We start from the raw sequence: 18,110 nt of genomic DNA on the forward strand, positions 1-18,110 counted from the left end.
CTAGGAATGCGATTGGGCTAGTTTAGAGTAGCAATTGTGCGGGGTTTGTTGTGAAAACCTGGCAACCCTGTTAAAGAGGAACACATACATGGTCACATGACCACAGGGACGAGTGTTTACATTCTGCCTTACCGTATGAGGAAAATAAAATAACTGCACTTACCGTGAGCTAACAGCAGAATGACAAAGCTGCAGGTCATCAACACGTTTCTGACGGAGCGCTTGATGGCGACGCTCAATGAAATCATGGACATGATCGGCGGGACTGTCCTGCAGTATGAACAAGAGCTGGACAGCGTGCAGAAGGAAAACGATTATCTGAAGAAGAGACTGATGGAGATCGAGAAAATCGTCGAGTCCAACGGTACATCGACCCTTCGTACAAAATAATGTGTTCTGCCGAAGTGAGCCGTTATTTACTGGATTGACGCACATCACCATGGAAACCATGGTTTCCGCCGAATAAACGTAGTTATAACATCAAAAATACAGCCTCCTCTGTTATGAAAAAGTTCAACACAATGGCAGAAAAACTCTAAAAGCTTTTGGAAGGAGATAAATGTATTTTTATTACTGTTTCCTCTGTTAGAATAACAGTAAAGTCTTCAAAACTATGAATTAACACAAAGGAAAATATGAAAATTATGTACTGATAAAAATGAGAAACTTTTACTTCAACAGGATTGAGTTTCCATGAATGTCGGTCACTTGTTGACTGTTTTTCTTCACTGTCTGGTCCAACTTATCCTTTAAAAAAATTATAATTTAAATGGTATTTCATGTAGGGAAGATTACATATAGACCTATGTCTATGCCACTTTTCAGGATTCTCCTCTGTAGCCAATATGTTAATGTTAATTTTAGGCCATGCTTTACGTTTTTAGCTACAGGAATTTGATAGGAAACTCCTGTAAAACTGGACACTCCCTGCTTATAATAGAATAGAATACTTTTTTATTTGGGTGTAATTAAGGCCCCAAACCAACCCATGTCTATAAATGTTTTACTTAAAGGGCCAGCTATGAAAATATTTGAACCCTAAACCATTGGCTGTAAGGCTGGAATACACTACACTAACTTTTATAATTGGTTAGAAACAGACTGCCGTTTTAAAAACTGGGCATAATACACTTAAACAACTTTCACGTCTTTTCAAACACAATAAACTCAGATAGAAACTTTTGCCTGGTGGCTGGGAGGCACATAAGAAATGAAAACAATGTGCTCTAAAATCAGCCTAAATGCTGGAATACACTGCGTGACTTTCCTCCCGATTTATAGTATAGAGTTTAGAGTTGACAGATTCCACAGAAAACTGCGTAGTGTATGATGGTCACAGACGTTTTATTTAGCTTCAGTTTATGATTCCATCCAGTTGGAGGAAATCAAACATGTTTGATACTTTCAGCCGATTTTAGAACACGTTGTTTTAATTTTTCATGCATCTCTTAGCAACAAAGCACACGTTTCTGCCCGAGTTTGTTATGATTGGAACAACTTGAAAGTCTTGAGGTTTAGTGTATGATGGCCAGTCTTCCTTTATGAATATTTACAAAGTCATTAAGTGTATAATGACTAGTGTTTTAAAATCTATTCAGAATTGAAAAGTCTTGTAGTGTATTCCAGCCTTGTTTAAAATCCTCTGACTGCATGTAATAAAAGTCTGAAGCAAAAAAAAAAAATCAGTGAAAATCATGAACTATACAGTTTTCTGTGAAGTCTGACTTTCGGCAACTAAAATCTTGCCAAAACTTGTGTAGTGTATTCCAGTCTTAAGTAGGAGTTTGGTTAGTTTCTTTGGAAACTATTATTTTTTTCACCTAATCTCATCAGACCTTCGTCTTTTTCAGGTCCAGCCATCTCAAACCCTGCACCATCATCATCATCACCACCATCACATCTAAAATGGACTTCTAGCATTGAAACTGAAACAATGCCTACAGATATCTATCAGAATCAGAACCAGGTACAAAATGAACAGCTCACCAGCACCAAAGTAGAAGAGTTCTCCAACCATGCTCTTCTGGTGACTGAATCAGACATCGATATACCTTGTCTCCAGTTACCAAACACACTGGCTCTCACAGATAAGGACTTTGAACCATCCACTTTAAGTGAATTTCCTTGTGGTGTAAAAACAGAGCCTTTTGAAAGTCTTGATTCACAGTCTACCAATGCAAACATATCCGTCTGCAGTCCATTACCTCATTGCACTGCTCAGTTACCAGCTACTACTGATATTAACCACAAGCCTGATCCTAAAGTGTTCAGTGTATCGAATTACACTGATCTAGAATCAGCAAAATGTACGAAGCCAAAGCCTAAAACCTTGCAAGTATCCCTCAGTAAAATAAGCCAAAATGTGTTAAAGACCGCTCGTCCTGAATCAGGCGTAGCTCATGACAACTACAACACCGCTCATCAAAACACAGACTCAAGATCAGTCAGGAACGACACTATTAGTGGCAACGGTCATCTCGGTATATCTAACGTTGCCGTCAACCCCCTAAGTCACGCGGCGTTCAGCAGAGAAGTCAGGCAGGGTAGGGGAAGAGGACGAGGACAAGGAGGAGTCAGAGGTCCTGGGACGCACATATGCCCACAGTGTGGAAAACTATTCCCGCATCATTCCCGGCTAAAGGTGCACATGCTCATTCATACAGGGGAGAAGCCGTACGCTTGTGCTCAGTGTGGGAAACGCTTCAACAACGACGGGACTCTGAGGAACCACAGCCGCGTGCATCTGCAGCTTCGTCTGTTTGACTGTCCTGTGTGTGCACGTAGCTTTAAGGATGCCTACACCTGTCGAAATCACATGCGTGTTCATAATAGGTGAAGCAAATTAAACAGAAGTTAAGCTACAGGAAATACTCATGGGAAGGTTTCCCTAGTGATCGTGACATGTGCAGCCGCAGTTTTCCTGCTCCTGATTACTATCAGCAGTGCTAGATAATAGAGACATTTAAAATGTGCCATGCTGAGAGTCCCCCGTGGGCAGGAATGAGAGACGCTGAACAATATAAGAAGTCACATGTTGATTTTCTCTCATGTCCTCCGAACACCTTTCGAGTATAGTGTTTGATGATGTTGTTGAAATTCATTTCATGTTCCTGTCGTGTCCCCTGCCATCACACCAGTAGGAGGCAACAAACAAGTGCCAATATTGCCAGCTGTTTTCTGCTGCTTTTAGTATGCTAAATGAAATTGTTTGATTAGAGATTTGATAGAGTGTTTACTCTTTTGGCTTTCTCTCTATGAAAGTCTATGAGAGCTTTTAAACAATGTGCAAAAACATCATATTTGAATGAAAGTCCAACCTTCTAAAAAAGTGGTTCCAACTCTAGTCCACCCGAGAATTCAAATTTTGTCATCATTTACTCATCCTCATGTTGTTCGAAATCTGTATGACGTTCTTTCTTCTGTGGAACATAAAGAAGAAGAATTTTGAAGATTTTTGGTAATCAAACCGTTTCCATTCCCATTGACTTCCACTGTTTGTTTGTTTGTTTTTTATCCATAAATGAAAGTCAGTGTTAACTGAAGCTGTTTGTTTAAATAATGTTCATTTTTCACTTTAAACATCTGAACAAGTGGATCAAGATCTTCAGGTTCATTGAACATTTCAGGCAGTGTTAAGTACCTATAGTTTCTACTAGATCCCACTAGGTGGCGATTTTGAGCAATTTTAGAATGAGACAAACCATTTCAAGTTTAGTGTAGGTACTTCTTAACTATATGTCATCTGATTTGTTGGCTTATGTTCACCCTTGTTTCACTCATATTATGATTTTAAATAGAAATTCTGTCATCATTCATCTACACTTATGTTGTTCCAAACCTGTGTGACTGACTTTCTTCTGAGGTAAGGTAAAATTTTCAGTGAATGTTTTGGACTGTTCTTTACTCAAAACAATCATATGGAACCGAAAGGCTCGCAATATAGCAAATCAGATGTATATGATCCTTTAATCACGTTCATCTTTTTTGGAGCCAGACATGCCCTGATACCCATCCACGTTCACTGTATGGATGAGAGCAGCTTAGACATTCTGCTAAATATAAGAAAGAACATCATACAGGTTTGTGGCTGAGTAAATGATTTAAGAGTTTAGGAATGCTGACATTTATGTGAACTAACTCTTTAAGAGTTACAATCAGTATGTAAAAAGTTACTAAGCTTTCTTCAAGAGGATGCAAGGAAATGACGCACATCTTAAAGAGCAGTGCATTTCAAATGTATTTCCAATTTGTACATAATCACTTCATATAAATGTAAACCACAAACCCTCAAGAATACAGCACTTTTTTGGTACAAAACAACCAGACGACACACACGCGTACGCATGCAGACGCACTCCAGATAGTCCAAGTATATGGCACATATAAACATTTGATTCCAAAAATATATCAAGTAATTAACATATGCGATATCAAATTGTAGCATGTCCATAAAACCCCTTTTTAAAGAAAAGTAACAACTGGAAATTGAAAACCGCCAAATTTAAGACCTTGGAAAACACAGTTGGTGCAAAGTAAAAAATGTAAACATTGCATCATGCTACAAAATGGAGAGTCTATTTGTTAGCAGCACACAGAAACCTGCTCCTGATGAAATTGTATTCGTTTTAAATATAATTGACAACATTGAGCAGGGAAGCCCTTAAGGACCTTCCCATGTTGTCATGGCGATACAATGTGTATATCATTTTGATGTGTTTATGGCAGGCAGTTTACATGCACCCCCGTATTTTGTTAAAGATGCGCTGTCTGCAAGCATTACGAAAGCACTGAACATTGAAATACATTGTAATCAGTCAAAAAAGAGAATTGTGCTACACAAGATTTCATAAGAGTAAAATACACTTCAACGTTACAAAATGTGTAGAAAACGTGCAGCAATGAGCGTGTGAGAGAGAGAGAGAAAGAGAGAGAGAGAGAGAGAGAGAGAGAGAGAAGTGGGTGAAAGGGGCGGGGACTCACTTTGAGTGACACCAAGTCAGAAGACAATTGGTGGCCCGTCCTCCACTTTCCTTTTAAACAGCACTAAGTGTGTATTTTACTTCCAGCATCCTGGCCTCTAGTTAGCTCATATAATTATCTCCATGTCCACCTCATATCAATCAAATCTATTAACCTATCATGACTGGTTTCCTCGTTCCTGGCAGGATTCTTCCTCAGTCATGGCAGGCGGTCTGAGGCAGCTCATTGGTCAGAATGTGCCAGCGCTCCACCCTTTGACCCTTGTTCCTCAAGCAGTCCATCCAGTGACGAAGTGCATCTCCTTGGACGTGACAGCTCAGGCACACGCCACCTGACATTCAAGAGTGTATTTTGAGTTGTGTAAGTAAACAAGTTTTAATATCAAGCTGTGTTCTGAATGAAAAACTACTGCTTACTGACTACTGCCTCTTTAAAAATGGTATATGAAACAGAATATTATGCAGTCATTTACATTTCAAACAGTTGTGCATGTTTAAATCATCAAATGTACAGTATGCAGTAATTATCTTGAAAATATTGTGTATCATATAGGATGCACGTCTTATCAGTACCATATCAGCTCATAACAAACAGAGTTTTTTAAATATGTCAACTTATTTTCAGATATTTAATGTAACATGCTCATTCTCCAAATATTTGCATTTAGATTACATTTGCTGTAATGTTTAATCTTTCAAAATAAATTAAATAAAAAATATAATATCACAAACTCAGTGACTATTAAATTTCATACTGCAGATTATAATGTGCACAAGTAATTCATTACACTATAATAGGTTAAAATGTATTGATTTCCATTAATTTTAGCATTGCATCCCTGCTGATTTTTTGTAAAAAATGTCTTTAATCTTGGCTTCGAAATGCCTTTTAATCTTTAATCTTATCAAATTATCAATCAAGAACAGGATGTTAAAAATGACAACAAATTTTACTTCTGTTCTATTCATTACATCTAGTGTAATGCATTGTGGGATATAGTATTTGACACAGAGTGCTCTTTTTAATAATGCATATTTTAGCAATTAGGTAATCTGGGTATTCCCTTCATATAGAAAATTAGCATGCTGTGCATAATATATAGACTTCAGAAATAGCATGTTATGATAGTATTCTATTACAAACACAGCTCATGTTGGCACAGCACTTATTCTTCAAAAGCACATATAATAAAGATAATACATTTAATTTGGCAGGTGTAATCTAATTAATTTCTAGATGTATGCCAATGAAGAACTTTTATCGTGCCTAATTTTTAAGCATGATTAGTCAAATTTTTATTTATTCTCAACAAAAGTTTATTATTTTATCTATCATTTATTCCACAACTCTTTGGAATGTTTGATTCTGATTCAGTTGCAGCATTCAAACAAGACTCAAGCGCAATGGTCAAACATGTATGTCTCACATCTGTCTCAGGAGTCTCACATTTTTGCGTTTACAATGTGAGACTGAGAGAACAGAAAAAACACTAGGTCTTGAGATGTGTTATTTTAACTTGAGAGGCACAATATGCTAAATAAAAGATGTGAGCACAACACTCATAGACGACTGCCTAGTGGCTGTGTGCAAAGATAAACAATGGAAACGCAGCAAAATGGAACACAATAACATGTTGTGTGTAAACAGCCCCATAGTTGGTTGCAAAAAACAGCTCATTATAACAGATCATAATTGCATGCTCTCACCTATGAAATCGTTAGATCTTCCCAGATCATAGTCCCATACTGTGACCTCCAGTGTCTTATGGACCAGTTCAGATAGAGAGATCTCATAGAAAAACTCCTGTGGGTGGTGAAATATGACATGGATTATTGCAGCAGTTCAATCGTTTTATTGCATTATCAGAGTTTGAAGGACGATGCCTCAGGTTCTCATTTGATCAACCCTTTGGACAAAGCCCAAAATGTTGTTTATTCATTGTCACTTTTGATTTGCCCATTATTCATTTCAAAGGACATTTTTAAACATAGAAAGATCTCATATGCATCATCCTGACAGCTTCGAAGCCACCTGGGGAATAATAAAAATATTAAACCCCATGAAAAGTTGCTTCAAAAACAAACTTCCAGAAACAAATGGCATTTGGTAGTTCAATCAAACAGATGTTCCCATCTGAGGCTTTCACACCCACTGACTGAAGCCTGGCATGTGCCAGAATAAAGGGAAGAAACATTTATGCAATAGAAGGCAATACATTTTAAACAGAGGCTGCTTTCTGGGGTATCTGAGTTAAATCATGCTGGGATAACAGGGATCAAACCACTGGACCTTCCTCTTCTGACCTCTACCCATCCATCTCCCCAGAGCCAAAGGCAGCCACACGTGTTCAAACAGTTAAAAAAAAAATAAACTGGAGCATGTTCTAAATATAATATGTTGAGGAGCGCTGTTGCTCCTGCCTCCTTATTCCTCCCAGGAATTTTCAGCACCCTCATGAACAGTTTTGATGTGATATGATATCATGGTTTTGCTGAGCGAGGCTCCTGTGGAGCAGGGGGCAGACCTGCTTTTAAGCAGATAGTAGCGTGTGAGATTGGAGCGAGCAGCCTTCAGTCTGAGCCAAGGAGTAATTATATGGCCAATCTGGGTGTGAATGGAAACACTTAGACTTACTGGCGATCACCCGCCACCCACATGACAGAGAGAGTGTGAGACAGACGGGAAGGAGGAGAGAGAGAAATAGAGAAACAGAGGACATGCCTGAAATGAGAAATGTGCAACATGGTGATGCAAGACAAAAGTGCGTTTAGGTGGAGGTCTTCTGGGAATGTGAAGTGAGCAAGGACGCAGCTCAAAGAAATATTGGACCAGACATCTCATTAACACTCAAAACGCTCGTGAGGCGCACGACACACATGCGCACATGTAATGAAATGAGTGTGCCGCACTCCCCGGCACCGGCAATTCGTCAAATACATCCTTACCTCATTGAATTCTGGGTTAAGGGTCTTTTTAATCACTGCCGTTTTGTGTTTGGATTTCTTCTTCACATCTGGCTTCAGATATCTGGAAAGAGTAAGGCAGATGGAAGAACAAAGTGAGGGCCGTAGGTAGAGCAGGACAGTGGGAGAGCAGGAGATTAAAACAAGCAGCAGTGCTGTCGCAAGCATACGAAACGGACTCCAGACACATTCGTGCGAAGCTGTTTGCTTTTTGGCTTTTGCAGTGATGTCCCACAGGCTTCCATAAAAATTTGATTTGCTTTATGTACTGCTGTTAACTCTCACCCACACTCCCCCAAGACACACGGTTAGAATATGGCTTTGATCCTGAGGAAAAGAGAGAATGTGCATGTGTGCATTTGTGAAAGGAATTGAAGAGAGAGAGAGAGCGAGAGAGAGAGAGAGAGAGAGAGAGAGAGAGAGAGAGAGAGTAACTGGAAGGGACGTGAGCGTGGGTGGGGGTCCTGTCTGTTCTTATGCCATTTTGCCTGGGGAAGAAAAACAGTTTGGGAGCGTTTATTTTAATACATGATGTGAGAAAAATAATGAGAGATTAGAGGGGGGCACAAATGAGAGAGTGAGAAGCAGAGACACATCAGAGGAAAGACGTAGGACGTACAGTGTTTTTTTAGCCTTATTATACTTTCCATCTCTCTTTTCTCTCTCATTTTACAGTTTCTCCTACTCACTCTCCGCCTCTGAGAACTGTGTATGGCACCACCCTTCCAAACCGGTGTTCTTGTTCCTTTGCCTTTTATTTATTTTATTTTTTTGCGTGTCTGTGCTTTCTCAGTGTTGTTGCAGAAATCTCACATTTTCACATAGGGATCTGAGAAGCCATTGACATCCATGGCTGCCAGATGGGCACAGCGTAGCACTCCGACATACAAGCCCCCTCGCCGGCCTTCTGTTTCACCCTCTGCAGGTGGGGCCAGGAACTGCAGTGACAACAACAGGCGGCCCCTCTCTTCCAAACTGGTCAATTGTTCATTCTCCCACTGCAAGAAAGAACAAATGAATGTCAGGTCTAAAAATTTAACTACATTAGGCATTTCCCTGAAGGAAATACCAGTGGTTGCATGGAATAATGTTGAGGTTTTAGGTAGGCTTAGGTTCAAGGCTTCAATGATGCGCATATGAAATGCTGAATCACTCCTTGTTTACAGTCGGTTACACAAGAATCAACAGACACAATAACACTGTGTGACAGGAAGGCAGCTATATGAAATCAGAACACTTTAAACTTTAATCTTGAGCTCTGTCTCATGCTCACTAGCAAACTTGTGACTTGAATATCATGAACAAATTTGGGCACTAGAAACGGCCTTGATCTACTTAACATAGGGGGTATGTTTACATGGTTTCAAATGTTCAAGATATTTATGGACAACCACTGTGCACATTGAGACAGGACTTGTATGCTTTTGGTATGATTTGTTTTGTAAGTAATTCATTTTGTAGGAATTTTGTGAATTTTGGTGCTTTGGAACATTTTGACTGCCATATGGGATGGATGGGACAGCTCTAGACTACCTGGGGTAGTGCACTTACTACTGGACTAGGGAGCTGATTGAGTCACAGCCTTAATTTCTTATAGTATAAAGTGAAAAACAAAACTAAAATAATAGCTCACCTAAGATTGGTTCATGCTAAATTAAGTTTTATACTTAAGGTTAGAGGTTTAGAAAAAACCCTAACCAAGAATATCAATACAGCACTCTTGCAAGCATTTTAATAAATCATCTGTATTAAAAGTGACTGTGTAGGAGACTCCGTACACAGCATACAACTGAACCAATGACTCCATCTGGGTAAAATCTGATCATGTTCACATGTAGAATAATTATAAACAGCTGGTTATCGAGTACTTTTTAGGCACTGACCATCGAGTATCAAAAAATGTCTTGTCGTTCTGTACCAAATTTCGATACCTAAGGAATTAATCACATCAAAGTCAGAGAGCCAATAAGCATGCAGCATGCTTTATGTGCCTAAATCTCTGGCTCTGGCTAGAAACAGCTAATGCTAATCAGATTGTGTATTCTATTATGATTCTGTCAAACCTATGCGTTTTAAAACAAAAATGCACTAGTGTAAGCATAGCCTAGAGACATTAGTGTTAGTGTAATGTGACATCTATGCAGTTGGCTCATTTTAAATAAAAACTAATATTGATTCTAAAACGAGAGGTTTAATCTGTCTTAATATGGTTAATCCCTGTTTAAACTCTTGTAGTCTTCTGCAAATGCTCCATGATGACTTGTATGATTCAGACTCATCTTTTACCACACACAGACAGTCATTTATCATTCTCTCTCCCTGGTCTGTTTAGGCTTAGCTCAGCTTCAGTGGCTTTCAAAGGGGAACGCAGGCAGATCTGAGCACAGCCTCTTCAGGATTTTGTGAGGTATGGAGATTTAATGAGACATCATTGTCTGATTTGGTGCAACGTTTACACACACACACACCCCACACATTAGTAAGGCTTGAGAGACTCTTATTTGAATGCACATTAATATTGCATGCAGAGAATGCTCAAGTGTGACTCTGAATATTCAAACCGCGAGAGCCACAATATTTACATGAATATTCGATAATCCATCTGTAAAGATAACAATATTCGATTTCTCCATCAGGAAATATAAAAGAGTGTAATGGACAAAATCAAAGTTTAGACTGATGCAGAGATAGAGAGGAAGGACAATAAAGAGCATAGCCATGTGTGCCATTTCTGTTATATAGTACAATTTATACAGTTCATGCCTGCAATCTAAATATATTAGATAAAACATTAAACTCACAACTTTATCTTCTGATAATTTCACTATTAAGTGATCACACAGGTACATTTTTAAATAACTTCACTTTGATTTAAACAGATGCCGCTATTTTTGTCAGTGCCTGTGTGGTCTTGCACTAATGAAAGAAAAGCTGGCAATTTATTAAGAAATATTTCAAGTGTTTCTCCATATTTCTTTTTCTAATTTAAATCATGTTGGATTTTTTTGTATCCTCGGTTTAACTTTCCAATTAGTTTTTATCTCTTTTCAATTTATTTTTATCTCACATCATCCCCAGGATGTGACATCGAGGACAACAGCACAAACTTACGTAAATACTAACAATGATTTGATGATTTCGTTTTTTTTTTTTTATATAGTTGGCTTTGTCTAACACAAAAACATTCAATATTATACTTTTGAAGTTACCAACAATGCAACTCTCAGTCCCTAACTACTAAGAACTAACCCCCTTATTTATTTACATATGCATCCTGTCAGTTTCCATCCTATTGTTTTTCTTGCTGTTGTGCAAGTAATCAGTGTATAACTATACATTTTAAGTGAGTTTCTGTTAGTCTATTATACCCTTTCACAGAAAAACTTCTTTATAGAGTATACATTTTTATAAAAGTTATAGAGCTCAAAGAGTACCACCTAAAGGAATATATATTTAATCTAACAGGATTTCATATTCAACATTTTCATTGACATAATAACATTGGAAAATATTTCTCAAGCATTTATGAGGAAAGTATAATATCTTTGCATATGAAAATTCACAGAGCAGTAAGCTGTATATCTGTCTTTCATACTCTTTTCCTACCTTCCTTTGTTTTAAGCCGTCTGTCTCTATCTCTCTCTCTGTTTCTCTCCCAGCCGCACCTCAGTAACCAGCAAAAAGACAGGATCAATAGGGTAATCATCACAGTGTCTCTCTCCCTCTTGTTTTTCTAAAAAGAGCCTTGTTATTTCTAGTTATTTACCTTGCACTTTGAAATTCCCCTTACAGCCCCGTCTGCCACATTGTTTGTGTGTGCGCGTGTGTGTTTGTGCCGGGGTTGCGGGTGTGTTTGCCCATTAGTGAGAAGCATGCTAAGCCAAAACTGTTTGCTGGCAAGTGTGAGGTTTCATTAATGTAATTGTGTGGGGACAGATGCAGATAGTGTGTGTGAGTGAGTGAGCGAGACTGAAAGTTGCATTTGCCAGACCTTCATTAATTTAACAGTGAGGATACTTTCACAGATAGTGGGCAGACAGAGGAGCGACCCCTGCGTTATAAACAGACAACTCATAATGCAAACAGTGCGGAGAGCAGCCCAGCTGTCTAATGCTCAGGAGACAGACAAAATAGCCACAAATATAATTCCCTGCCACATGAGGTCAACTACACTAAGAATCGCTACTTACGGTCAGTTGTTGTGGTTTCCCACTCATGTACTTGAACAGTACTTTGCAGGAGGGCACATAAATATGCAATATTAAGAGAAAAATGCATACTTCAGGGGAGGAGAATGGATTTCGTTTCCAGTATTTGCATGAATATGAAATGTTAGGTAGGATGAAGATGTTTCAGTATAATCAAAGGCGTAGGTTTGATTTTGACATCATTGGGGACGTTATAGCAGCCTGCACGCATTTTTACCTTTATGGTTGACTTTTGACCACAATTTCATGTCATGTAAAGCTTTTATTTATGGTAGCCAAAACATTAATAACTCATAAAGAGGGTTTTTATGTCAGTATTTTCAATAGACAATAATTAAACGATTTTATGTAAACCCATAACATTACAAAATAGTTTTATATACTTCATGATAGACATGCATTCACAACTGGACAAAAAATGTTATTCAGGTACTGACATTTAGGTTTTTAATATGAACTTAAGTGAATCAATTTTGTTGTAAGTTAAGAGTAACTAATGATGACAATGAGGCAGTTTAACAGAGACTGCTTAATAGCACTTATTAATAACAGGAGGCTTCTTAATTACGCCGTACCTCACTTAATTGTAATATCACAAATAAATTGGCCCAATGATTATTCTGAAAGAAAACACGCCTCAGGATTCAAACTGTAGTAACATGCATCTAAACCACATGCTCTTATTTCAGTGTTGTCTTTTCATTTTGTGGATGTTTCAGCAACAGTTTGCTTTGTACACTCATTTTAACAGCATTCATTTAAAGTTAAAGAAGGAACATTTTATTATTCAGCTGAACTGTGCATGTGTGTTTTAAACCTTTATGTTCTCAAGTAATGTCAATGGTATGACCCATTTTAGATGCAGCCAAAATTACCACAGTGCTTACATATAAATATATTTTAGTTATTTGATCAATATCATTGCTAGAGATGATTCAGTAGTCACTGGATGTCAGAAGGGACATGTCTCTAGCATCCCTACTGAATTCTACACCCTTGAGTAAAATCAAATCTATTGTAGCTCAATAACTCCAATAAAATGCAAACATCATATAATAAGATTAGAGGTTTTTGCTAGAAAATCTTTGTGGAACAAATTAGCCTCAAAGAAGCAGATGGTGGCATAGCAGTGGCTTTCTTCTGACAGTGCAAGTTTCTGCAGCTAATTACAATGCCAGTGGCATTTCTGAATGGGATAAATTAATTTAGTGTGGTTTAAATGTTGTAGCTTGAATTTCTCTGGCTTTTGGCTGCTGTGCTCCGCGAGGTTTCAAACTAATGACCCCCATCATGCAGACTCGCTAATGATAATGAGGGGTGTATCCAGCAGGTAAGCAGGTGCGCAGTGAGGCTGGGAACACGCACACACATATCAGCGCTAGCACAGCTTTCATATTCAGATTTGCGTGATTAGCAGGCAGATGGCGTGGCACCAGTCATCAGCCTCCACCAGAATCTGTATGTATGCCAGTCATGACACCAAATCAAAAGCTTTAAATAAACACAGTGACTGTTGCGCCATAAACACCGTCTGTGACTTTGTGATCCTTACTTCGCCTCTGGGGCATGTTCTCCATATTCTTCCTCCAACTTTTTACTTTTATTAATTTTCCAACTCTCAGTTGTATTTAAGTCTTCAATTTTAGAAAACTATTCCTTTTAAAAAAAGAAAAGATGTTTGTCATACTTTTCCTCATGACTTTATAAACCTGTATCTTGTTTCTATAGAGCACAAGAGGAAACTATTTAGCAGAATGTCCAAGCTGTTATTTTCAGTAATATTGTATTCAATGTGCTTGTAGTGTACTGTCTTAAAGATTTATTAAATAAATATAAAAGGCCACTTAGTTACTTTAAGGGAGTATGTACTTTTAAAAAGTGTGTTTGGTAATAGTGTCAAATTACAAGTTTTACTTTAAAGTATATTTTAAATAATTATGTTTTAATAAACCTTGTCATAATTTCAGGAAATACACTTATTTTTATATTTTAATTAACATGCTAAATTAAATGTAAAGTACTTGATTATAATTTTAACTGTTGTGTGTTAATTCAATATTACATTTGAAGTAAATATATTGTTCTAAATTCCAACTTCATCATTACAAATGAGGAATTATAAATATATTACAAATAAAAACACACGCGTTTCAATAGAAGTTACATTACAGTAGATTTTAGATCGTCAGTACATTTGGCAGTGCACTTTAACCATACTTCAGAGACAATAGAACTAATTATGAGATTAATTGCATTTCATATAAATTCAAACTATAATACATTTTTTATTTAATTGCAATTAACATGCAATTAAGTGCCTGAAATGATTACATTCAAGTCACACTTAAGCATATGCTTTTGAGTTTATTAATTCCACAATAAGTACTCTATTTACAATTATCCTAAAGTGTACTTCTTTCTCAAGGTCTGTAACACTGTAAAACTCAAAGCTTGAGTTTCAGTCTGTTCCTCAGAGTTATTGAATGGCTTCGGATGACTTCACCTGCATTAAAATCTTGCCTTACATCCCTTTTTGTTCTCTACAGAAGAAAGAAAGTTCGATTTGGAATGGCATGACGGTGAGTAAATGATTTTATTTGCTATAAAATGATTTAATTTTTGGGTGAGCCGTTCCTTTAACATAATTTCACTTCAAACCGCCTCCTGAACCTTCACTGTCTCTGTGATCCCTCGAAGCAGTTCAGCAGTTTTCCCCTGTCAGTTCTAGTTCTCTTCCTCCAGTGTGTTGTCTGTCACTCACCCGGCACCCTCTGTCCATTCATAACCCTGTAACCTCTCGCTCCGTTTTCTTCATCTTCCCTATCTATGCTGTCTGTGGCTTTCTCCTGTCTTTTTTCCCCACATAATCTCTCCACTTCCTTTGAAAATGTTATTATCCTGGTCTCCAGAAATCTTTGTTGCTTTCAGGTGGGCGGCAAAGTGTTCTGCCGCCTCTGTCCTTTCGAATTTACCATTTATTGGTTTCTAAATGAGAAATGAATATAAAATATGCATTTTGACCAATAATCAAATGAATGAATGCGCATTCACTGTCGGTAAGTGGTAATCCTAATGTGACTAGTGTCCATTTACACGCTTTTCAGTACTGTTATGTCACCTAATTAATATTCATGAGCCAGGCTGATAAGCTGTGTCCCCCCAGTTTCCAGATTGTTTCTATGTCTCAAAAGAAATGGATCTGAATTCTCTCTCTCTCTCTCTCTGGCTCACTGTTCAGCAGCTTCTGTAATGAAATTGTCAACACTGGGCATTGGCAGCTTAAGTGCTGTATAACACTAAGTTAAATAGAACAAATTGTATCTCATCTCTCTGGGGGCCACAATGCTGTTCAGCTAATCTTATCCGTCATTTATGGATGCCACATTCATTCTTGTTGACAGACAGAGCAGGGATTTGCTTTAAACATGGAAATGTGCAAATAGTACATCCACACGCCTGCCCTTTCCGTAGCCGACCCCATCCTCCACTTGTAATCCTCCTTGTGTCCTTTTTACTTTCTGGTATTACTCATCGTGGGGCGCCTAGCATGTTGAGAGCAATTTTGTATGGTAATGAAAATGCTAATCGATTTCTTCCATCCCACTTATCATAATATGCTCAATGTTCTTATTGAAATGCAAATGAGTTTAGATCCCAATGTGAAAACATTTGAGTAAGAGAGCATTAATCAGCAGGGAATTATCAGTTTGTAATATTTAAAACGTCACTGCTAACTTGCATCGGGAAATGTCAGTGCTTTGTTAATTGTCGTCTTTGCTGTGAGAGAGTAGAGTACCTCTCGTAGGTAACAGGAAATCCCTCGCAGTGCTGCTCCCATGGCTGTAGGAGAGGGAAACTGGCAGATACAGAGAGAAAGGAGACAGAGGTGAAGTGAGCAGAGTCTCCGGATGTCACTGGCGACATTCATACAGTCAGTGTTTTGTAATGATGACAGATGTGACTCTCAAATTTCCTTGTTCATACGACAGCAGATAAGAGCTGATTAAATTCATGTAAGAACCATACTGTTCAATACAGAAAATCAATACAGATAATGCATTGTAGAAAATAATCTTTCATCAACTCACAGCAGTTAACTTGTTAAATACTCTATCTATCTATCTATCTATCTATCTATCTATCTATCTATCTATCTATCTATCTATCTATCTATTGCACTAATTGGTGAAGATTAGCTAGAACAAGCTTATATTAATTACATTCAGATCAGTCGTTTATCACAATAGATGTAGCATTAACGTCAGGCACTGTTCTCACAGACTCAAACAGATTATGTGTGTATGTGTCTCTTACAGGTGGAGGATGTTCTAAACAGGTGTAGAAACGTTTCGTCTGGTCTGGTTTCACACGTCGCAGGGCCACACGAGACTCTCCAATAAACTCATTATGAGTCAGTTTATCCTCATCGCACACCGATAACCTGAGAAAAACACCAACAACAACATAAAAAAGAAAGTGAGAGAGTTATCCAATTAGACTGAAAGGAGAGCATAGATAAACATGAAAGCTGTAAATGTAGTATGGGTGAAAGTGATAAAAAAAAATTCAATAAAAATACCTTCTGCAGAGCAGTAAGAGCTGGAAATGGCTCAGACAGAAATGTATATTTATGAATGGGATTAGGATGATATTTCTGGCTCTGACAGTTTGGTTGGAAGTAAGCATCCTGCTCTTTTTTTCAAAGGTTTGCTTGTGTGTTTGTGGAACCGACACCCTCTTCTGCTCCTGTGCTGTCCCTTGGAGATAAACAGCTAAATGACTTTTCTCTGACTGCTGTCACCCCGCCATTGAAAAAAAGGCAAGTTTGAAAACACCCAGCAGTCCCAGTCCCAGGTTGCCAGGGGCTACTGTTCATTTATACCACGAGCACACAGGTAATTTTCTGTGGATAATCACAGCATAAACCTGAGTGCTACAGTCACTTAACCTCTTGTGAGGATCCTTTGAGATGTTGGGGCTGAAGAGCGCCTTTAAGCATTGCAAAAATATTCAGCCTAAATATATGCCCACTTTCCAAGACACCCACAACAGTAAATGTACCCAGAAACTTGATCACTCCTGAAGGTTCATAAGCGATGGGAAGGTCTGCTAAGCAGATGCACGCTCTGTCACACACCTACACACCTACTGTCGAAACAAGATATGCAGGCTACTGTCAAATCACTGCTCTCCAAGAGGAGAATTTTAAAGAAATCTCCAAAATAGATTCACAGCCCACTTGGAGTCACCCATAAAGAGAGATTAAAGAATGCACAGATGTCTTCACTAACCTCAGAGTCTTCCTGTGCATGTCCTCCTCTGTGATGCCAATGTAAGTCAGAGTCTCATTCCAAACAGGATTTAGAGAATTACGTATCGTTTTGGTTTTCAGTTTATTAGCCTGTCGGTATAAAACATTTTGAATAAATGAATAAATAAAGAGTAAAGATTATATCTTAATATATTAATCCTCTAATATACACAAACACACTATCGTTAAAAATATGAGGTCAGTAAGATTTTAGATTGTTTTTAAACATTTTTATTCACCAAGGACACATTAAATTGATCAAAACAAAAGAAATGTTACTTGAGCAGCAAATGAGCATATCAGAATGATTTCTGGAGGATCATGTGACACTGAAGACTGGAGGAATGAGGCTGAAAATTCTGCATTACATCACATGACTAAATAAAATAACACAACCTTGTTGAGCATAAGAGACTTGTCAAAAACATTTAAAAATTGTCGTCTTTGCTGTGAGAGAGTAGAGTACCTCTCAGAGGGTAACAGGAAATCCCTCGCAGTGCTGCTCCCATGGCTGTAGGAGAGAGGGGAAACTGGCAGATACAGAGAGAAAGGAGACAGAGGTGAAGTGAGCAGAGTCTCCGGATGTCACTGGCGACATTCATACAGTCAGTGTTTTGTAATGATGACAGATGTGACTCTCAAATTTCC

At 38.1% G+C, this 18,110-nt stretch overlaps 2 protein-coding genes across 2 annotated transcripts in view; one reads left to right on the forward strand and one right to left on the reverse strand.

Annotated features, from left to right (window-relative positions):
- Nucleotides 1-10,350, forward strand: LOC109057134 (zinc finger protein 32-like). The gene is made up of 4 exons (XM_019074350.2): nt 1-364; nt 1,851-2,832; nt 5,166-5,340; nt 10,276-10,350. Exons 1-3 carry the CDS (start codon nt 181-183, stop codon nt 5,194-5,196), a joined length of 1,197 nt encoding a protein of 398 aa, XP_018929895.2. The 5' UTR covers nt 1-180; the 3' UTR covers nt 5,197-5,340; nt 10,276-10,350.
- The window catches only part of LOC109054065 (double C2-like domain-containing protein alpha), a 24,728-nt gene continuing 10,831 nt past the window's right edge, over nt 4,214-18,110 (reverse strand). Inside the window, 7 exon segments of the mRNA XM_042727260.1 lie at nt 4,214-5,311; nt 6,687-6,783; nt 7,926-8,007; nt 8,757-8,941; nt 15,948-16,007; nt 16,466-16,592; nt 17,443-17,552. Coding sequence (XP_042583194.1) covers nt 5,175-5,311; nt 6,687-6,783; nt 7,926-8,007; nt 8,757-8,941; nt 15,948-16,007; nt 16,466-16,592; nt 17,443-17,552 — 798 coding nt within the window. The 3' untranslated portion in view covers nt 4,214-5,174.

This window comes from Cyprinus carpio, chromosome A3 (genome assembly GCF_018340385.1).
Source record: "Cyprinus carpio isolate SPL01 chromosome A3, ASM1834038v1, whole genome shotgun sequence".
Classification (NCBI taxonomy): domain Eukaryota; kingdom Metazoa; phylum Chordata; class Actinopteri; order Cypriniformes; family Cyprinidae; genus Cyprinus; species Cyprinus carpio.

Bases quoted from the DNA above. Each gene is read 5' to 3' on its own strand.
- LOC109057134 (XM_019074350.2), top strand. From the start codon at position 181: ATGACAAAGCTGCAGGTCATCAACACGTTTCTGACGGAGCGCTTGATG. The intron at 365-1,850 runs GTACATCGACCC...CGTCTTTTTCAG, and splicing joins GAAAATCGTCGAGTCCAACG to GTCCAGCCATCTCAAACCCT. The intron at 2,833-5,165 runs GTGAAGCAAATT...CGTTCCTGGCAG, and splicing joins CACATGCGTGTTCATAATAG to GATTCTTCCTCAGTCATGGC.